Below are 20,612 nucleotides of genomic sequence, written 5' to 3'. Positions count from 1 at the left end.
GCATGCGCGCACGTAACCATAGACGGACTTCCTCCCCCTCCTCAGGATACGCATGCACGTTCACACGGAAAGAGAGAGAGCAGCGCAGAAAGACCAAGCCGCTGCAGCGGAATGTTCTCCTCTCGTCTTCCGCCTTCCTCCGCGTCATCAGTCGGATGCCCTCGCTCGTCTTTGCCGAGGCTGCGGACGGCACGGACGGTTCTGCGGCATCTTCCGTTTGCCTACTGGGAGGGCGCGCTTTCCATGACACCGCGGACGCATGGGTATGGAGTAGCGGGATATGGCACGATGATGTGCGCCCCCACCCACTTGTCCCCCGTCGTTGTGGCGGTGTGCATCTTTCCCTTCTTTACCGTCGACGCACCCCCTCCTTCCTCCCACTATTGTTTTCCCGCAGCACCTGCTGGGCGATGATTGCACGAGCACATACATCACCACCACCACCGGCACGAGCAAACATCGACGAGCAGGCACTTGAGCACGGGTAGACGCACGCACACGTACAAGTGCATGCATACACGCATCCCTGCTCCGGATCGGGCACCCTCACGCACGCTCAAGCACCGACGGTGCCTTCTCTCTCCACCCTCTCTCTCTTCAGTTTAGCGCCACGCCCTCGTGTGGCCTACAACCGCTCCTCACTTGGCAACCGCAACGTGGCCATCTACACTAACTCTACATCAGAAATCGGCGTGCTCGTTGTGCTGCGCAGTTCTTTGTTGCTCTCTCTCTCCCTCCCTCTCTCACATCTCCACCGCCTTTCCTTGATTACGTTCTCCTTCTCGGGAGCCCACTCGCACTTGTGCATCACCGGCGACGCACACGCGCGCCCAGCGCAGGCCTCGGTGTGCGCTGTTCTTCTTTGCGCACTTGTGGCAGACGATGAAAGCCATCCACGGAGGCGGCCGTATCGCTGCCACGGCATGCGTGCATGTACAGGTGAAGGGCTCGCTGGACATTCCGCTCAACCTGAGCCTGCTTGCAGACTTGGGGGACCCGATGGTGGAGCAAGAGATTATTAAGGAGGCAGTGCGTATTGCCGTGAGCGAGCGGCTTGGTTACTTTGACGGTATCGAGGTGCACCTGAGCTCCAGCGGCGGGCGGGAAGGTGGCAGAGCGGCTGCTGCGCAGAAGGCGAGGCAGAGGGATGCGCAGATGCAGCCGCAGGAAGAAGAAGCCACAGCGTCGTCGCATAGTCGTGACATGGAAAATGGCTGTCGTGATCGCTACTGCGAGGCGAGTGTGAACCTGGAGGACTTGGGCCGCTGCATCGAGTCTATTCAGAAGGCTTACGAAGGTCTCCTGATGCACGCACAACTCCTGCACGAGCTGCTGAGCACGGACACCGCGAGAGCGCCATCAGGAGCGGCGGATGTGGCTGTCACGTCCACGCCACAGTCTCAGCAGCCAAGTGGCTTCGATGCGCAAGCAGACGCTGTCAAGCGCCTCGCTGCCGCCCGTCAACTTGTAGCCGACATGGTAGCCGATCACCGTTCTGGCGTTGTCGCCGAGGCCGCAGCCTTGCAGGATGGCGCCTCCCCTCAGCGACTTGCCTCGCACGAGACAGGCATGTTGGCAGATGAGCACGCGGAGACGACGGCGATGATTCACGCAAGAAGATATGGTAAGCGGCCCCCTCACGACGCCGACGCAGATGCTGGACTTTGCTTTGGCTTGTTGGCCGGAGGTGACGAGGACGCGGAGGAACAGCAGCGGCAGCAGCAAGCAGAAGATAGGGAGAGCGAAGAAGAGCTGCGCGCACGGTACATGGAGCTCGGCTATTCCCCGCTGTGAAGCCCAGTCGATGCGCCCTCCCACTGTATGTCGCCCGCCCCCTCGCTAAGTGTCGTCCATCCGTCGATGAGCCGGTGACCAGAGTCCGGCATGGTGAGAAAGAGAGCATGAAAGCAGGGAGTGGGGGTTGCGGGATTGGGAAAGGTGCGGCTGGCATTGCTCTAAGAGAAGTGGGCAAAGATACGGCCACCGTTGGGGGGCTCCCCGCCGAAGGGAGAGGGCAGCGACGAGAGGGGAAAACAACAAGGAAGACACGGATCAGCGTGTTACGCCCATGCACCGCCACAAGCGCGGCCGCACGGGTGGGAACTTCATTGGTGTGCCTTGGTGCCGCACTCATCAAGGCGTCTCCATCCTCCTCATGTTCCCCTACACCACCGCCAACTCGCTTGGGTGTGCATGTGTGGGGTGTATGTGTGTACGCCTCCCCTTTTAGTCGTGTCTCCCTCTCTCCCTCGTCCTTCCTCCTCCCTCCGCTCTCTGTGCGTGCGTGATGGACGTCATCCACCGCAAGCGAAAAAGAAAACAGAAGAGCGACCACTTCGCTGATCTCGAGGGCTGTGTGCGTGTGCTCGTGTCGTCTTCTCCCCCTCCATACCTCTTTCTTCGTGTAGCATCCCCCCGCCCCGCGCACGCGCCGCTACTCTCCGTCTGTCTGCGAATGTTTTGAAGCGCGCGCGCTCTCGCTAGCCGACTCCGACGTCATGTTCACCCGCGTCGGCGCCTTTCTGGAGGCCATCGACAAGAAGACGGAGGAGCTGGCCAATGCCGCCGATGAGGAGGACCTCGCGCGGGCGGCGGAACAGCATCAGCAGCAGCAGCGGCAGCACAGCAGTAGCGGTGTGAGCAGAACCACGTCTTTGCAGCAGCATCCTCAGCCACCGCTGCACCCTGCAAGGGGCCACGACAGCGGTGCTTGTCATGAGAGCCGCCTCGGCGGGCTCCCGCGCGGCCGTGGCAATGCCGCCGGTAGTAGCAGTGATGACTTCCAGACCGCGGCGACCCCGCCCTCGGCCATGATCTCGTCGGCACATCTTGCATCTGACGAAGCGTACGCGGCAGGCCACGTGCCACTGTCGCTGCCCACAAAGTTACCCTCGTTCCGGCCATCCTCGCAAGACCCGGCGATGGATGGCGGCAAAGGAGGTGCTGCCGCTGGATGGAAGCAGCACCTGACTGCGTCCGCTGCGGCGAACCCGTTTGCCGGAAACTCTCTCGTCTCAAGCCAGGGTGATGCAGCCGTCGTCTCGTCCGCTGCGCTCGGCGGTGGCGAGACACCTATCCATAACGCCAGCATTGCGGAAGCCGCGGTGGAGCGACTCGAGGCGCGGTGCAAAGCCCTCGAAGCTGACAAGACGCGCTGGCAGCAAGAGGCCGCCACCCATCGCGCTCAGTGCAGGGCAGCACGGGACGCCTTGTGGAAGGCGGAGCAGGATACACGCGCGAGTCGCGCAGCTCAGCGTGCGGCTGAGCAGGCACTCGCGGTCTACAAGGAAACCTCGCAGCGGCTGTTGGACGAGGCGCAGCACGAGTTGAAGCAGGCGCGCGACGCCGCAGCGGGGCGGTCGTCAGCGACAGAACCACAACAGCAGACTGACGCGTCGCACGACGCACGGGAGCTGCATCAGCGGCTGGAGCTGCTTCAGGCGGATCACGCATCGCTGAGCACCGAGGTAGAGCGCTATCGCCAGGAAGCGGCAAAGGCAACAGCGGAACTGCAGCACATGCAGGAGAAGCACCGACAGGCACAGATGCGCGTTGACATGTTGCAGCTCGAGGTGGGCGCCACGCGCGAGTCGCTCGAGGGCGAAGTCGCGGCACACGCGGACACGCGAAGTGCCCTACGTCGTCTACAGACGCAGAAAGATGAGCTAGTGAGAAGGGGCAGCAGCCCTTCCTCGTCCGCAGCAGTGGCACAGGGCACCGGCGATGCGTGCCCCGCTGTCGATGTGGGACCGCTCCAGAGAGAGCTGAATGAGCTGAAGCAACGCCACCAACTTCTCACTCTTCAGGCAAGCAACCTACAGGCTGCCCTCGACGCCGCGGCGCGTGAGGCAACAGACATGAAAGCACGGTACAACGAGCTCGCGAAGCACGTGAATGATGCGGAGGTGGAGATGGCAGCTGGCTTCCGCGCGTCTGCCATGTATGGGGACGGCAACGGTCGCAGCTCTGTCTTCCCGGCGCCTCCGACGGCTTCCTCCATGCGCGGCCACCGAGGCTCCAGCGCCGATGGGAACGGGCTTGGCGGGCACAGTGCGGCGGCTGGCGCTCCTTGGGCACATTATGCTGGAACTGCAGCCACCACACCGGAGAGCAGCGGCGACGCCCGGCGCCGCAACCCGGCTATGGTGCGTCTGGCACGTCAGTACGGTATCGCCGGCCGCGCAGTTGTCGCAGTCGTCTCCTCCATTGACAGCTTCGCCATGCAGGTGGGCCGCGTCCTCACGCAGGCGCGTTGGGTGTGGCGTGTGGCGCTGATGTGCTACATCGGCCTCCTGCAGGTTTGGGTCGTCTTGATGATCATTGGCACCCTCGCCCTGGAGGAAAGCGCGCATGTGCGGGAGCCGGCGAAGGTTTCAGAGCCCCTGTAGGGCGGCACGTTTGTTTTCTGCTTGCTCTTTAGTTGTGTGGCTGCCTCCGCTTGTGGTCGCTCTGTTACCGACGCTTCGGAGGAGTATCGAAAGAGGTGTTCCATCCCCCACCATCATGATGGTCACCGCCAACCAGCCAACCATCCCTCAGCCTCACCCAACGTTTCAACGTGTCTGTCCGTATCTCAGCCGCTGGAAACCGCACATACGCAGGCGAGTGGTGAGGCGGCGGTGAAGAAGGCTGTGCACAACTACATCCCTGTGTGTGTGTGTGTGTGTATGCGCAAGGGGGAAAGAAACGACGCGGGTGCGCTGCTCGTAGCACGCGTCAACGGTACCAAGCGCACACCCACGCACACACACACATGGGCACGAATGCGCATGTGCCAGTCGCTACAAGCAACGCGACGATGTCTGGACAGCAACGATTTGCCATGGCCGGCTGGCGGCGATGGCAGCAGCAGCAGCAGGCATGTGCCGTACTGCCGATGGCTAGGAGAGGTACCGGAGTACGTACGCGCCGATGCGTTGGCGCTCGCACGGTGGCACATGTAGCCGATTCGTGAGTCCTTCGACGACCTGTCGGCGCTCTCTTCATCGCCCATCTTCTTTTTTGTGCCCCTCTCGCGCCTTTCTGTCCGCTCTGCTGCCGTTCGCTCTCCATACACACCGTTAGACTCAATGGCCTATCACCAAAGCACGTACGTGCGCGTGGCGCCGTCGCCGCGCTTCAAGGACTCGCAGACACCGGCGTCGAGTGAGCTCATCCAGATGCGGGTGCAGCACATGCTGCCGCAGACGACGCAGCGCGCGAAGGAGCGGGTGGGGAACCTGAAGAGACTCTATGCGGTGCCGCACGCGCTCCTGCTGCGCGAGCACGCGACGGCTATGGCAGAGACCCTCCACCGCCTGCGCCTTGTCAAGGCGGTGCGCAACATTAAAGTTCTAGGTGCCGGCGGCAGTAGCAACGCTGTCGCCGGCGCGCTCTGCTTGCCGTTCCACTCCTGTGCAGCGCTGCCCGCCGTGCCGGCGGTGGTCAGCGGCGACAGCGGGTCTTCGAGTACTTCGTCTGCGCGTGTGCTGACCGGATCTGCAGATGGTCTCCTTACGCTGTGGGATGCAAAGCACTGCACCCCGCTGCGCAGCCAGTCCACGTACGCGGACTCGCACGGATGGGGCCGTGTCAAGTCGATTGTAGTTCACCCGCGGCAGCAGGGCGGAGCAAGCGCGGCCTCGGCCACGTCGTTTGCGTTCACGGCGAGCATGTTTCAACGTGTCGTGCGTGTGTGGCGGGTGACGTTGAGTTGCGGTGACAGTGACGCGCCGGACAAAGACTCTGGTGCACTGCTACAGCCCCTGACAACAGCGTCCACCACGTCTGCCGAGACGGTGGACAGCAGCTCTGGCGGCGGCGTTGGGGGCCTACAGCAGCTTGCCCTGGACCCTACAGGCGCCCTCCTCGCCGCAACGCACGCCACCGGGATCGTGCATGTGTGGGATGCGCGGGCTGTGCTCGAGGGCACGTCGTCGTCCGCAGCAGCGAGCCCCGTCGCGGACACGTCTCCACTCACACATCTCTACGCGCAGGACGGCTACGAGACGGCGGGGGCCACCCTCGGCATCGCTTTTCATCCGGACGGCTCGCTGCTCACGACAAGCGATGCTGGCGGTCGCATTGTTGCCTGGGACACACGCAGCGGCCAGCTTGCCTTCCACACCGGCGGCCGGGTTGGCGGGCACCTGCGAGCCGCGCTGTGCGTGGCGTGGTCTCCTTGCGGCGTGCGCGTTGCGTCGGGCGGCGGCGATGGTGTCGTGCATCTCTACGATGCCCGTAAGCTGAGCAAGGCGGGGCTGGGGCCGCACAACGACGCCGGTGGCGGCGCTGCCCCGTTCCAGTTACTCGGCCACGACGACGCTGTCACGTCGCTGAGCTTTTATGCGAACCCCCTCAGCTCCGGTGGCCGTGGCGCCCTGAGCCAGGTGCTGCCGATCGGCTTGGTGACGACGTCGCTGGATCACACCGTCCGCATCTGGGATGCGGACACGGGACTGTGCGTGCGCACCCTAGATGCTGGCATGCCTCTCTACGCGCAGTGTCGACCGCAGCTCCCGCCAGTCTCCTCCCGCTTCGCTTCGTCCACGGCGATTATGGTGGTTGGGCACAGCAAGAACTGGCTGCTCTACGACGTCGATACGGCGGACGAGGTGGTCGTTGCGGGCGGCTCAGGCATCACGGTGACGGAGAACGACATCGTCGTCTCCGCCCACGGCTCCGCTGAAGACATGCGGTTTTCTGTGCTGACTTCGTATGCCAGCCGGCTCACAAACGACAACGAAGAAACCGACAGCGGCAGCAGCGATGACGATGACGAGATGATGGCGCTGCGCAAGAAGCCGCTGCCGTCGCAGGGGCTGGTGAAGAGCGCAGCTGCCAGCGCACTCCAGAACGGCGGCCACGACGACGAGGACGACAGCGACGAAGATGAGATGGAAATGCTCAGGAAAACGAAGTGACGCAGCCGCTGCGTGTGTGCGTGTGCGTGTGCGTGCGGGACACCGCAGTTGTCCATGACGCCGTCGACGGCGATTACACGGAACAAGGCGAAGCAAGTACATAGATGTGTGTACATAATAGCGAAAAGAATACAGTAGTGTGCCAACGTGTCTCTCTCAAAGTCGCACTGCTGCTGGGTAGAACAGGCATCCACGTTGTTGCCCCTTCATGCTCACTACATATGGCTCCTGTTGCTGCGCGCACGTGTGTGTGTGCGTGCCTGCCCGTGTCGCTCTGCGGTGCTGCTGCGCGGTAGTACTCCCTCTCTTGTTGTTGTGCGCGTCTCCCGCTGAAGCGCAACACCGAAGTGCCGCTGCGTCCATCATTATCATCCCTCTCGCTCTCTCTGCCCCCCCCATCGCTTCGTGTGTGTGTGTGTGTGTGCGTATACTTGCTTGCTTGCTGGGTGTGTGTTCTCCTGCATGCATCACTGGCCTCGATCGCCACGCCCATGGCAGTCTCTCTCTCTCTCGCCTCACGCACCCGTTAGGGCTGTCGCGCACGCGCTTGGGGCGCACGGGCACGCAAGCAGACGCGATCGTGTACTTCGCTGCGATTCTTTACGTTTTTGATTAGGAGAGGAGCGGCGAAGTGTCACGTGCCGCCCAAGATTGATCAGCACGCCTTGCGTAGCGGGAGAGTGTGTCCGTGTGTGGGTGTCACGGTGCATGTCTGCCGGCAGTGTGCGGCGGCGTCAAGACTGGGCCTCTCGTGCATGCATTCGTACTTAAAGGCACAAAGAACGAACGCGCTGCACCATGCATTCTACCGCTGCCGTTCCTCGCGTCACGCACGACACGCCCGTCATGACACACTCAAAGACGGGAACCGCAACACGGGTGCACCACTTACCGAGTCACCCCAGTGATGGCGATGAGGTTCTTTCCTCGCTGTGCTTCTTGCAGCGGATGGCGAGTGTGTTCGAGCAGCAAGGCAACTACGCCGAGTGTGTCAAGAGCGTTGAGTCAGCGCTGCTACTGCGGCAGGCGAACACAGCAGCTGTAGGCAACGCCTTGGCGGAGCGACGGCGTGCACTAAAAAATCGAGCATCCCAGCACCGCCCTGCAAAGATGCGGCGTGGTGCACCGAGCACCGGAGACATAGACGACGACTACGTGCCACTCACGGACGATGGGGACGTGGCGCTGCCCATGAACATTTGCCTGCAGGCACAAGAGGCGGTGCTGCGGTGCAACAGCTACGCCGTCGAGGCCCTCCAGCATGCCCAGTACGATAGCGCGGCGTTCTTCCTCAACCGCGCCATGTTCCTCACCGACGGAGACGAGGACGCGCCGCAAGAAGCTTCGACGACGGATGGCGCAGTGGGTGGCATCACGAGTAGTAGTGGCGGCACCGTCTCTGGGCAGTGGTGGTGGCGTGCAGTGTTGCAATCATCTGCGCCGCAGCCCGAGTCCCAGCCAGCGGTAGCAATCGTTGATTCCATCGACCTCGACGAGCTGACGAACACGCAAGACGAGGTGAAGCACGATACGGCAGCCACGGCGGCCGCGTTTCGCGCGTGCTTTGGGCCGACGCCGCACGATCAGCAGCTGCGCCTGTCCCTCCGCGTGGTCACACTGAACCACCTCGGCTGTCTAGAGCAACGCCGTGGGCGGCCCCGCGCCGCTGTGGTGTTTCTGCGCATGGCGATACAGACGCAGGCCCAGCTTGACGAAAGCCGTCGAGTTGACGGCGACGCCGTTGCCCAAGCCTTGCCGAAGGCGAGGCGTTGCCACCTCAGTAGCAACAGCAGTGGCACGGAAGGTACCGCCTCGACCTACCTGAATCTGTGCACGGTGCTGAACGAGCTGGGGCAGCACGCGGAGGCGGCGCAGGTATGCGAGCGAGTGATCCCGCTGCTGCAGCAGGCACTTCTGGAGTGCTCCAGTGCCCACACGGCGGCGACAGCGGAAGACGAAGCGGATCTGCGCACGCAGCAGCAGGCCCGCACTGCCACGATGCTCGCAGTGGCGCTCTACAGCTTTGGTGCCTCACTGGAGCGACGCGATGCCGCTAGCGCCAACGTCAATGCCCAACGGTGGGCCTTCCAGGAAGCCATCCAGGTGTGTCACCGCTACGGCCTCGTACCAGCATGCTGCCGCACGATTGAGCAGGTGATGCAGGCACTCCGGCACCCGGGCGCGGCCACCGTTCCCGCGGAAAAGGGATCGTGCACAGCCGCGCCGAGTGCGGCGGCGGGAATGCACGGTGGCGAAGTCCGGTGTGCGGAGGAAGGAAGTCGCAGTGCGCTGCCATTCACCGGTTCTTCGGCAGCGAAAGCCCTTGCCAGCGCCAAGGGCCGCAGCGGTGTCGATGTTGCAGCTTCGCGTCCTCTGCCGCCGTCGATGAACCCTTCGTCTTGGGAGGCATCGTCGGCTGTGACGCCGATGGCGGACATACTGCAGTTCGGCGCACCCACCGAGCACGAGGCGCCGCTTCACTGCCCACCGCTGCAACCCGTGCAGACGGGGCCCAAGCGACTCTCTCTACCACCTACATCAAGCACAGCTGTTCATACTGCTTCGCTGCCAGCGCCGCAGCAGCCACCGGCGCCGTCGGCGTTTCTTCGGCCCAGCGGCCACGGCTCACCACTCCCCCCGCAGCTGCCACCGCTGGCGGCGTCGTACCCCGGTGGCCAACAGAACGCGTGGCGCGCGCCTCCCGAAGCTCCGGCGCCACGATCACCACCTTCAGTGCTCGAGCCGCTCACCATCAGCGACATTAAGGTAGCAGCTACCGCGCCGCCAACCCTCGCGCTGCGACCGTCGATGGTAGCCCCTTCGACGTCAGCCTTTCCACTGACACAGTGGCGCGGTCTGCCCCTCGCAGTCGCGAGCGGTTCTGCGTCGACCACCTCGATGACCTCCGGCCCTGCCAATCCCCGCACCAGCATTGCCGCCTCAGTGCCCGCGGCCCTGCCGCGCAGTAGCCTACGCACTTCCATCGCCGGCCTCACCACCGGAGCTGCCAATGTTGCTGCTCGGTTTACGCCGAACCCGCCACGCGGCGGTCGGCTGCAAGCCGCGGTGAGCGACCGTCAGCGGACGCTGAAGAACGCAAAGAGGCAGCAGTCAAAATTTCAAAAGAGCCTGGAGCGGCGGCAGCAGCTCGAGACTGCCGTAGCGGACGCCGCGCTGGCCGAGAAAGTCTTTCAACAGCTGATCAGCGAAAAGAGTAAGACGGAAGTCGAGCGGTGCCGTCGCGCCGCCGCGCAGATTCAACGTATTTGGCGTGGTGTGCTGGCGCGGACGTGGGTGGCGACGCTGATAGCCGCTGCTCTGCGACTCCAGCGCGTGGTGCGCCGCTTTCTCGTGCGTGTCCGCGTGCAGCACGCCCGCGAGGCGGAGGAGCGTGCCCGTCAGCAAGCGGAGGAGTTGGCGCGGCAAGAAGTTGCGTGTCGCGTCTTGCAAGCGCGGGCGCGCCAGTTTCTCCGCCGGCTGCAGATTCGCCGCACGTACCGCGCAAACCAGGCGCGGCACTACTACGCAGCCCGCACTATCCAGCGCGGCTACCGCGCCTTCTGCGAGCGGCGTGCTGCCTTCCTCGCGGCCAGAGCAGAGGCGAACCGAAGGAAGGATGAGCAGTGGCAGTTCCGCCAAAAGGTAGCTGCCAGGCGCATCCAGAGTTCCTACTTGGAGTACCGCATGAAGCGGGCAGAGCTCGACGAGCACCGCGCGCGCCAGCGCCGCGTACGGGCCACCGTCCACATCCAGGCCGTCGTTCGCGGCTACCTCACTCGCGCGTGGTATGCCTACTATCGCGTGTACCGCCGTGACCAGGAGGTACGTTCGGCCGCGATGCAGAGCAAGCTGGTGATGATCCAGAGTGCCTGCCGTGCCATCTGCTCCGCCTACTATGGTCAGCAGCGCGCCTTGCATGCTTTCTTCGCCATGCGGGAGGCGCGCCAGCATCGGGCGGCAACGCGGCTACAGAGTCTCTGGCGGTGCTACGTCGCCAAGATCCGCCGCGCGCGTCTGCAGGCGGAGCATGACTGTCTCGTGCGCCACGCAGTCCGCATCCAACGCTGGTATCGCATGAGGGTGCTGCGGCGTGCGTTCCTGGTGTACAAGGCGGAGCAGCAGCGTATCCGTGCAGCATCGCGTGTGCAGCGCTGGCTACGTGAGTGCTGGCAGGCAGTAAAAGCACGCGAGTTTGCCGCCTACCACGCAGAACTTCTGTGTCAGCAGCAGCAGAAGCGGCTTCAGGCTCGCGCCATCGGTGTCCTGCAGGCGTGCTGCACAGCGTGCCTCAGCGACCGACTTGTGGCTAGTGTCCGCCGCATGTACCAGCGCCACGATACAGTCGTGCGAGTGTGGCAGCGGGTGGGCCGCGGATTTGCGGCACGGCGCGAGATGGCGCTGGAACGGCGTGTCGCGTACTGGGTCGCGGTCAAAGAGCGCGAGACGGCGCGGCGCATGGCCGCTGTGTGTGTGTTGCAGCAGGCGTGGCGCTGTGCCGCGGCAAAGGACAAGGTCCAGCGCATGCGCCGCGAAGTGGCCGCCGCTGACGTCATCACGCGTGCGTACCGCGTGTACAGAGCACGGGTGCAGCTTGCTGATCTGCGCCGCGCGCGTCAGCTACACCTGGAGGACGCCGCTGCCCGCCGCATCCAGCGTGCTTTCGCTGACTTCCTGCATCTTCAGCGCGCGAAGGAGACGGAGGCCTACTACCGTGGCGAACACCGGAAGAAGATGCATCGCCTGCGCAGGCAGGAGGCAGCCATCATGATCCAGTCGGTCTGGCGCGGGCACGTTACCCGCAAGGCGGTGGAGCGAGACCGAGAGGAGTTGCAAGCCTTTTCCGCTGCTGCGGTGCGCATCCAGCGCGCGTGGCACTCGCGACGGTCGCGGCGGCAGCTGAGCCGCGAGTTGAGCCAGCGCATCAAGGAGCGTGCTCGTGATGCGGAGGCGGCGCTGGTGGTGCAGTGCTTCTGGCGCAAGATTATGGCGGGGCGGCGCGCGGCGCACCAGCGCGTCGTGACGCAGCAGCGCCTCGTGGCCGCAGTGCACGTTCAGATGTGGTGGCGCGTGCAGCTCGCCCAGCGCGAGTTCGCGCGGCGTCGCATCCTCCGGCGCGAGGAGGCCGCACTCGAGCTGTACTATGCAATGCAGTGGGAAGCGCACGTGTCACTGGTGAACTCTTTCGTGCGCGCGCGGCAGGCGCAGGTGCTCTCGCGCGATCGCCTTCGCGACTGCCTCGTCGGGCAGCTGACGGAGGCAGAGCGGCACCGTTTCGCCAATCGGCATGCCGCCGCCACAAAGATCCAGGCACTCTACCGCGGCCATTACGAGCGTGTTTACGTGCGCGGGCTTGTAGCGCAGGCTCGCGAGGAGGCGCGGCGGACGGCGGTGCTGGCGGCGCGACAGCAGCGTGCTGCTTTAGCTATTCAGTGTGCGTACCGCTGCGCAAGGTCGCGGCAGCAGCTCGCCGACCTGAAGCAAGCCGAGCTGGAGCGGGTGCTCGTGAGTCACCAAGAGTTTGCGGAGAAGGCGGACCCAGCCGAGGTGGTGAGGGAGCTCTTCTGGCTCAACACGACGTACCAGCAGCGCGAGGCTTGCAACGCGCGCCGTCGCGAGGCAGAGCAGAAGCGCGCCGCGGCCGCGTCAATTCAGCGCGCCTATCGCTGCTACAAGTCCCGTCAGCAGGTTTCGACAGCCGCGGACCTGCACCAGCGCGAGCGGGCCGCGCGGCTTCTGCAAGACTGCTGGCGGCACCACCGCGATGTTCACCGTATCAAGAAGCGCCAGCGGAGACAGGCAGCAGCCACGCGGCTGCAGTGCCACATTCGTGGCTGGCTGGTGCGGCGAAGCTGGCCCCTGTGGCGCGCCGCCGTGGAGGCGGAGCGGCAGGAGCACGTTCTTCTGCAAGACATGCTGGACCGTGCTGCGATTATCATCCAAAGCTTTTGGCGGCGTGTGCAGGCGCAGCGGACGGCGGCGCGGCGGCGAAAGGCTCACCAGGAGCGGCACTGCATGCTTGCGCGGCAGGAGGCCGCGACGGTCATCCAAGAAACGTTCCGCGAGCACCAGTGCCGGCGCATGGAGCGTACGCTACGAGGCAGACTATAGGGCATGCGGGTGCGGAAGCGGTGTGGTGCTGAAAAGGTGGATGTGCGTGCGTGTCCTCTGTGTGTGGCCTCTGACGTCGCCACACCGCTCTGTTGCTGTTGTATCCTTTTACTAGTTGACTTTGTCTCTGCGCGCAATGTATAGCGTCTTGGCGTTCGTTGGCCCACGTGTGTGTGTGTGTGTGTGTGTGTGGATGCCGTCGGGCTTCTCTTTCTCCGTCCTCTCTCCCAGCCCAGCGCACCACCACCCGCGGCCGTCATGCGTCAAGTGATCGGTCCAACCAGGGCGGCGCTCAATACGCTAGCGGCGAGTGTGGAGGAGGGAAAGAGAGAAAGAGACAGGAGGGAGAGATGGTAGGGCCTGCTGTCAGTGGCAGGACAAGCGCACACGCACAACGGTAATCCCCTCCCCTTCACTGCCTCCCTCTTTCGGTCTCTTGCTCTCGTTGGCATGCCGTGCTCCACTGAATATGTTTCCCGACTGTTTTTTGTTAGACCTCTCTTTCTCTCTCTTGTGCGATCTGTTAGGTCTGCGTCCTGTGCCCACCCGCGTGTGCCCGGTGTTGTGCAACACCGGTGCTCGGGATGCCGACGAGTGACGCTCGTGATGTTGGCAATAACTTTTTGCTTTGCTTGATATCCTCTGAAGTGTTTTCCATGATGCTCGTGTACATAGCCCCCCCCCTTCTCTTTCCTTCCCTTTCCCCTCTTGCACGTGTGTGCCGTCCACTGTCCGTCGCTCCTTTCCTTCTCCGTTTCACCTGGAGCACGGCACGCACATGCATCTCGAAGCAAAACCCAACAAAAAGAAGATAAGCTGAGTCGACATGATGGACGGGCGTCATCTTCATGTTATACGCGTTCTGTTACACGGACGCTCGACAGCCGCCCGTGTTGTTTGTCTGTGGGTGCGTACAGTCGCCTCCCCCATAGCAGTCGCACCTACAGAGAGAGTACAATAGCGCATGCGTGTTGCGGTGCATCATTGACTGATCTGTGGGAAGGAAGTGGAGGTGGAGTAGTAGCGGAGGGATAGCGACGGCGATCGCATCTCCCCCTGTCCGTCGCGCACACCCCTCGTCGGCGCGCCGCCTCTGTCACCGCTGCATGCCTCTCGTGACCTCCTTGATATCCATCACCGTCGTCTGCCCTCCTACCATCACCCCCTATTCTCTCCCCCTCTGCCCTCATGGCTCATGCATGTATTCCGCTCCCTTCTCCTGCCCGTGGCCTGGGTCAACGCTCGACATGTGATGAGCTCTGCGGGAAAAAGGTCGGGAAGAGCAGTCGCGACACATAGCCCGTATGCTTTGCTGAGCCATGACCGCTCCACATGACTCTCCCGCCGCCGCCGGCAGTGAGAAGCCCGCGATGCCGGCGTTTCGCAGCTACATTAGTGTCGAGCTGCCCTTTGCGGTGACGCCAACCGTCACCACATCGTCGGCGATGCTCGGCGGCGCCGATCACCCGAGTACGTCGGCACACGCGGGAGAGCGGCGCGAGGTGGAGGCCTTCCTGCCTGCGTCGTTTGTCGTTCCATGTCTTCACCGCGCCACGCCACAGCAGACGGCATCTCGCGGCGATGCGGGTGCCGCGCACGACAGCGCGGAGGAGCCGGAAGGGGATGATGAGGGCGACGACGATGTGCCGAGTAGCAGCAGCGGCGGCGATAGCGACGAGAGTGCGTCGCGCGCCTTCCCGCCCACGGTGGCGAAGCGGACAGCCGTTCAGACGGCACGCGGTGTGCGAGGCCAGCGGACGGCGCTGCGCCTCCTCACGCGCCACCACCGCCACTACTGCACCGTGCCGATCTTCAGCGGGTGGCGCAGCACGAACTGGGGCAGCGGCAGCGACGAGGAGGATGAAGAGGACCGTGCAAGCGGCACCGGGGTCGGCGGGGATGGGTGCGCGGATGCGCACGATGCAGCGGCGGCGGCGCACCTGCAAGCTCAGAAGCGCCGCCGCCGCGAGGTATTCGCCTCCACGGAGCCGCAGTTGCTTGTCAACGGGTACTACCGCAACGACTTGTTGCTGCGGGTGCGCCAGCGCCGCCACATCCGCCGGTACCGCGACCCCGTCACTAACGCAGTGCTTCGCGAGGAGGAAGTAGACAGCGCGGAGGAGGGGCAAGGGGGATCTGCGCACGGCGACAAGGACGCGCGTGGCACGGCCAGGACGAGTGACCTGAGCGCAGAGGTTGTTGGGGTGGTCTCGCGCGAGATGGAGCTGGCGCGTCCAGCCGACTTCACATTTGCGCTCTTCACACCGGAGCAGCTGCAGGCGGCGCCGTCGCTCTGCGGCGCGGACGTCTTTCCGCCGCAGCACTTCTTGAGCGCGCGGGCCCCGTTCGAGGTGAGATACGAGCCCGGCAGAGACCCGAACACCGCCGTGGCGACCGTCTCTGCGACCGCAGCACCGAGAGACGACAGGCTCGCGGGGGATGCCAACGGTGGCTCGGCAGCTGCGCAGTACGACTTTGCGACGCTGCCGACCATCAGCATCAGCGCGGAGGAATCGGCCGTGTTGCCGACGCGGCAGGCGGCGCACAACAGCTTCCTGCGCTCGATGGGAAGCTCCCTCGATGGCGGGCTCGACACTGACCCGCCCGAGGTCCAAATGATGGTGCGGCTGCTGGCGGAGCGGCCGTCGTGGGTGGTGCAGGACCTGCAGGACGCCATGCTGCAATCGGGACTGTGCCCGCGCGCTTACCGCAATAAGCAGGTGATGCAGTGCTTCACGTACCTCATTCGCAACGGCCCATTCAACCGCCTGCGGCTGCGACTCGGCTATGACCCGTACGCGAGCGCCAGCAGCGTCATGTACGAGCGCATTACGGTGCGGCTGCTGCGCCGCTCCGACGTCGGTGTGCGGCTGCGGGACGTGTCGCGCTCGCCTCACATTGAGAGCGTGCTGCGCCTGCTGCTCGAGCGCGACAGGGTGCGGCGCGTCCAGTACAAGAGCCTGCCAGGCCACGCGCGCCGTCAGACGCTGCTGGAGATGCAGTGCCGCAACATCCGCCGTGGGCAGCTCTACGTCCCGTTCCAACTCGCCGACGTGATGGACGACCCGTACATGGCGGACGTGGTGCGCTGCGTCGAGCCAGCGACTGCGCCGATGGAGTTGGCGCGGCGTGGGCAGCGCCGCGGCTGGCTCAGCGAGGCGGCGTACTCGCGCGCCATGGCCCACTACTCCGAGGCGCTAGCGGCGCTGCTGGAGGAGGAGGTCGAACCGCGGCTGCGCAAGTTACAGGGCGAGGAGGACGCTGAGGCGAACGCAACGAACGCCGATAAGGCCGCCGAGAGCAGCACCTCGTCGTCGAAGGACGAGGAGTTGGAGGACGATGAGGACGAGGACGACTCAGCCATGTTCTCCGTCTCCGCAGGCGACCTCTCCGAAGCGGCGGACGACGACGAGTAAGCAGTCACTTGCCACACACGGCCCGTGCGAGTCACGCCATAGAAAAAAAAAATCAAATTTATGCGTATAAACATCGCCATCAGAGAGCGTCACACACCTCCGTGACACCATGCTCGTTCGCTGTCCATCTTGCAACGCCTGGTTCCCCCACCCACCCCCCAACTTACACGCACACGGCCCCCTCCACACCTCTTTTCCGGGCGCCTTTTTTGGCGGCAACTCCTGCTAGGGAGGAAAAAGCGCACTCCGTGGGGATCGAACCCACGACCACACGGTTAAGAGCCGTGCGCTCTACCGACTGAGCTAGGAATGCTACATCACAGTGTCCTCATCCACTCTGGACTATATAAAATCCATAAAGCCAAGCAAGAAAAAGTACGCAGTTCGGGACTCGAACCCGAGACCTTCGCCGTGTTAAAGCGACGTCATAACCACCTAGACCAACCGCGCTTGGTGATGGTCCCGTAAATTTTTATAGCTGTGCATTGGGCGTCGGCCATGGCGGGGCACCAAGGGTCGGGGGACCCATCTAAAAAGGATGGGGCCCCGCGATGGCGCACGGAGGCGGGGTAGAGGGAAAAGGGTCCAGCCGGGAATTGAACCCGGGACCTCTCCCACCCTAAGGGAGAATCATGCCACTAGACCACTGGACCGATGAATTCCTAGGCCTATCGCTTCAAGCACTGCACGCTGGCCTTGGTAGGAAAGGGGGGCAGCTGCGTAGAAAAGGGAAAAAAGAGTACGGCACTCCGGGTTCCCGAGTCATCACTGACCTCAGTACTAACGGAGCCTGTGAGTGCTTAACTTCACAAATCGGACGGGATATGGTGTTTTCACTCAAGTGTGGTCGTACTCTAAAGGCGGGCGAAAAGGCGGTAGTGGTTGACGACGAGATGATTAACGCGAAGGTGAAGCGTGAGAGGAAAGGGGGTGAGTGTTGTGCGTGTGTGCGCGAAAGGAAGGCGAGGAGCCTCATGCATCTCCCAGCAAATGCACCCTCTCCCGGGCGTTGCGCTGACAGTCTGCGGAGGGGGGGAGGGAGGGAAGAGGACAGATGCCTCGTGGCTCTCATGCCATCCGCCACTTGCACCGATGGTCCTTTCGTACGTGCGTGCCCACATCGGCGGCGTGCTTTTCTCGGGGGAAGGGAGGGGGTGTTTTTTTTGTGTGTTTTGGCACCTTCGTTATATGCTCATCATCAACGAACACAACGGCACGTTGCTGCTTACTAATGGTGGTAAGTGGGAAAATCTCAAGACGAAGACTCCAACAAGACACAAAAAAAAAGAGATAAAAACAGCATGGGAGGGGCAGAGGGGGGGGGTCGGCGGCTGCGCACCCGCACCCAATATGTCGTCCCTGCTATGCTTGCGTGTGTGCGTGCGTTGTTTTTTTTTGGGGGGAGGGGGGGAGGGTTCCGGCATTCCTTTTCCTTTCTTTGGTTTTTCTTCCTTTTTTTTCTTGTTTAGCATCTTCGACAGCGTTATCCTTGGCAGCCACACGCGCGCGGCCCTCGCGTCCTCCTCCCCCTCCCCCCCACCCACTCCTCGGCATCATCTATGCAGACCAACGAAAGAGTGAAAGAGAACGCGCGTGCCTCTGTGGCCCATCCGCACTCTCTCGTTTTCGGTGAACGTGGCTCAGATGCGCGTCATGATGATGTCGTCGATCTTCAAGATCATCATCACCGCCTCCGAGGCAAGGCGCACGGCGGACGTCGACACGAGCAGCGGCTGCACCACGTTCTCCTCGACCATGTCCGTCACACAACCCTTGCGCACATTCACGCCGCTGTTCACGTGCCCAGACGCGTGGGCGTTACGCAGCTCCGTGACGATCGAGATGGGCTGCATCCCAGCATTCTCCGCCAGCGTGTACGGGATAATCTCGAAGGCGTCCGCGTACGCCCGCATGCAGAACGTCTGCATCCCCTCCGCCCGCTCGCGCGCGTACTTGCCGAGCTGCATGCACACCTCAATCTCGCCAGCCGCGCCGCCCGGCATGATGGCGCGCTTCTTCACAATGGATCGAATAACGCAGAGGGAGTCGTGCAGGGCGCGCTCGGCCTCCTCGAGCATGAGGCTGTTGCTACCGCGCAGGAAGAAGCACACGGTCTTGCCAAACAGCTCGTGGTTGAGCGACGACGGCGGCGGCGGCTGCACGCCCATGATCTTGATCACCTTGCCGCTCGGCGTGCCCTCCTCAATGACCGTCTTGGCGTGGCCGAACTTGTCCTTGGTGAGGTTCTCCAGGTTCGCGACCGGCATACAGCCAAGCGTCTTCGTAATGAAGTCGATGTCGTTGCGCTCAATGTCTGTCACCACCATGATCTTCATCTTGGCGAGAAAGTCAAGCGACTGCGCCGTGACGGCATCGCGCAGCACCGACTTCTGCACCAGCAGCACATTCACGCCCGCATCCTTGATTGCTTTGCACAGGCCCAGCAGATACTTGCGCTCCTCCTTGAGGGCACGGTCCATCTGCGTGTAGTCGGTGATCGTGACGGTGCTCTCCATGTCCGTCTTGGGTGGCGAGAGCTGGAACTGGATGAGCGCGATCGTGGCGTCCTGGATGCGCGCCGGCCCGCCAGCAACGCGCGACGCCTTCTGCTTGAACACCATACCATTCTGAATCAGCTCCGTGTCGTCGATCGTGCCGCCCAGTGCGGAAGTGACGCGGATGTCGCGCAGGTCGACGTCGCCGTTGCTGCGGATAATCTTGCGCACGGCGTCCACCGCCATCGGGGCCAGCAGGTCGCTGTTCTGTGAGATGACCTTCGAGTTGAGCGACGTGATGGCTGCCTTGATGAGCGTGTCGCGGTCGTCGATGTCAATCTTGATGCTCATGTCCTCCAGCACCTTCTCGGCCAGCTTGGCACACTCGTTGAAGCTCTCGGTGATCTGCGTCGGGTGAATGCCCTTGTTCAGCAGCTCCTCGACGGCGCGCAGAAGGGCGCCGCATAGCACCGCGACTGACGTCGTGCCGTCGCCAGCTTCGATGTCCTGGGCCTTGGACAGATCCACGAGCATCTTGGCACACGGGTGCGTCACTTGCAGCCGCGACAGGATCGTAGCACCGTCGTTGCTGATGATCGTCTCCCCCTTCGGGTCAATAATCATCTTGTCCATGCCGCGAGGCCCGAGCGAGGTGCGGATGCAGTCCGCCACGGCCTTGGCCGCCGTGATGTTGCTGAGGCGCACATCTGTCTGCGTGTTGTTATCTTTCTTGCTCTCGTTGCCCTTGCGGCGCGGCGCCGCGGCGCCACTAGCAGCGCGGTTCACTATAGCGGCCGACATTCTCGTCCTAAGTCACCTGCGTGGAGTGCTATATCTGCGTGAGCGAGCTGAGCAGTGTGGGACGTGAGAGAACGAGAGGAAGCCCCGAAGATGAGCTGTACGACGCTGCACGTGCTCCCTCGCTGGCTGTGAGCGGAGAAAACCTATCAGAGTTGTGGTGCTTCGCCGTCGTTGCAAGGCGGTGGCGGTATCGACGCGGTGTGTGTCCGTGTGGGAGGAGAGGGGCACGAAGTGAGGGCGAGCCGCAGGAAGCCAAATCGAAAGTGGGAGAAAAGAGGTGCACGCGCTAAGTTAGCTTGTGATTCGTGGATACTCCTTCTACATAAAAAAAAGGGATGTTGTTGCTGTGTCAACACAGCACGCACGTGAGGGAGTGGTGGTGGCAGATGGGTGAGAGAAAGGAGAAGGTGGGGGTGGGGGTGAGGAGTGCGGAGAAGTGGAGAAAACAGTCATGATGCCAGCAGCAGCAGACGGCACCAACGCAAGACCGACACCGTCCCCCCCCCCTATACGCGGAAGCACGGGCGTGCTTGTGAGGCATGCGCGCATGTTGGGGGGGGGGGGGGGGGGGGGAAGAGGCAAGTGCAGCAGCGCCACCTCACACGCCGCCGGCCCACGTCGTATTTCGCCGTTTTGAGTCTCTGCCTCTGACTTGCCCTACGTCCGCCTCGAGCCACCAAATCAACGACGGCCTCTCTCTGAGTCTGTGCACGGGTGCGCCCACGCCACCGTGTGCCTCGGTATTCGGGCCCACTCCTGCTGCTATGTGCTCGTGTATGAGTACGTCTGGGTGAGCACCGCTGAATGAAACAGTTTTTTTTTTCGTTTTCTTCGCTCGCTTTTCCTCTCTCCCTCGCCCCTCCCTGGGAATGAGGAGGTGAAGCGAAGAC

At 63.2% G+C, this 20,612-nt stretch overlaps 6 protein-coding genes and 4 non-coding genes across 10 annotated transcripts; 5 read left to right on the top strand and 5 right to left on the bottom strand.

The window, feature by feature from the left end:
* Positions 1-882: 882 nt before the first annotated feature.
* On the top strand, positions 883-1,794 carry LINJ_21_1380 (conserved hypothetical protein; the record flags this gene model as incomplete). Its single annotated transcript, XM_001465365.1, has 1 exon — positions 883-1,794. The coding sequence occupies one exon, from the start codon at positions 883-885 to the stop codon at positions 1,792-1,794; it is 912 nt and encodes a 303-aa protein (XP_001465402.1).
* A 704-nt stretch (positions 1,795-2,498) lies between these two features.
* Positions 2,499-4,388, top strand: LINJ_21_1370 (conserved hypothetical protein; the record flags this gene model as incomplete). The annotated part of the gene is made up of 1 exon (XM_001465364.1): positions 2,499-4,388. One exon carries the CDS (start codon positions 2,499-2,501, stop codon positions 4,386-4,388), a length of 1,890 nt encoding a protein of 629 aa, XP_001465401.1.
* Positions 4,389-5,069: 681 nt separating this feature from the next.
* On the top strand, positions 5,070-6,902 carry LINJ_21_1360 (putative U4/U6 small nuclear ribonuclear protein; the record flags this gene model as incomplete). The annotated part of the gene is made up of 1 exon (XM_003392433.1): positions 5,070-6,902. One exon carries the CDS (start codon positions 5,070-5,072, stop codon positions 6,900-6,902), a length of 1,833 nt encoding a protein of 610 aa, XP_003392481.1.
* Positions 6,903-7,700: 798 nt separating this feature from the next.
* Positions 7,701-13,010, top strand: LINJ_21_1350 (conserved hypothetical protein; the record flags this gene model as incomplete). The annotated part of the gene is made up of 1 exon (XM_003392432.1): positions 7,701-13,010. One exon carries the CDS (start codon positions 7,701-7,703, stop codon positions 13,008-13,010), a length of 5,310 nt encoding a protein of 1,769 aa, XP_003392480.1.
* A 1,319-nt stretch (positions 13,011-14,329) lies between these two features.
* LINJ_21_1340 (conserved hypothetical protein) lies at positions 14,330-16,426 on the top strand (the record flags this gene model as incomplete). Its single annotated transcript, XM_003392431.1, has 1 exon — positions 14,330-16,426. One exon carries the CDS (start codon positions 14,330-14,332, stop codon positions 16,424-16,426), a length of 2,097 nt encoding a protein of 698 aa, XP_003392479.1.
* Positions 16,427-16,666: 240 nt separating this feature from the next.
* Positions 16,667-16,739, bottom strand: LINJ_21_tRNA4. The gene has a single exon. It is a non-coding gene; the product is annotated as a tRNA-Lys (tRNA).
* A 63-nt stretch (positions 16,740-16,802) lies between these two features.
* LINJ_21_tRNA3 lies at positions 16,803-16,876 on the bottom strand. The gene has a single exon. It is a non-coding gene; the product is annotated as a tRNA-Val (tRNA).
* Positions 16,877-17,007: 131 nt separating this feature from the next.
* Positions 17,008-17,079, bottom strand: LINJ_21_tRNA2. Its single transcript has one exon. It is a non-coding gene; the product is annotated as a tRNA-Pro (tRNA).
* Positions 17,080-17,246: 167 nt separating this feature from the next.
* LINJ_21_rRNA1 lies at positions 17,247-17,478 on the bottom strand. The gene has a single exon (XR_001203159.1). It is a non-coding gene; the product is annotated as a 5S(M5) ribosomal RNA (ribosomal RNA).
* A 588-nt stretch (positions 17,479-18,066) lies between these two features.
* LINJ_21_1330 (putative T-complex protein 1, delta subunit) lies at positions 18,067-19,722 on the bottom strand (the record flags this gene model as incomplete). Its single annotated transcript, XM_003392430.1, has 1 exon — positions 18,067-19,722. One exon carries the CDS (start codon positions 19,720-19,722, stop codon positions 18,067-18,069), a length of 1,656 nt encoding a protein of 551 aa, XP_003392478.1.
* Between the last annotated feature and the right edge of the window lie 890 nt (positions 19,723-20,612).

Source organism: Leishmania infantum, chromosome 21, assembly GCF_000002875.2.
Source record: "Leishmania infantum JPCM5 genome chromosome 21".
NCBI classification, from domain to species: Eukaryota; Euglenozoa; class Kinetoplastea; order Trypanosomatida; family Trypanosomatidae; genus Leishmania; species Leishmania infantum.
The sequence above is the reverse complement of the archived record's forward strand: the minus strand, read 5'-3'. Positions and strand labels throughout refer to the sequence as shown.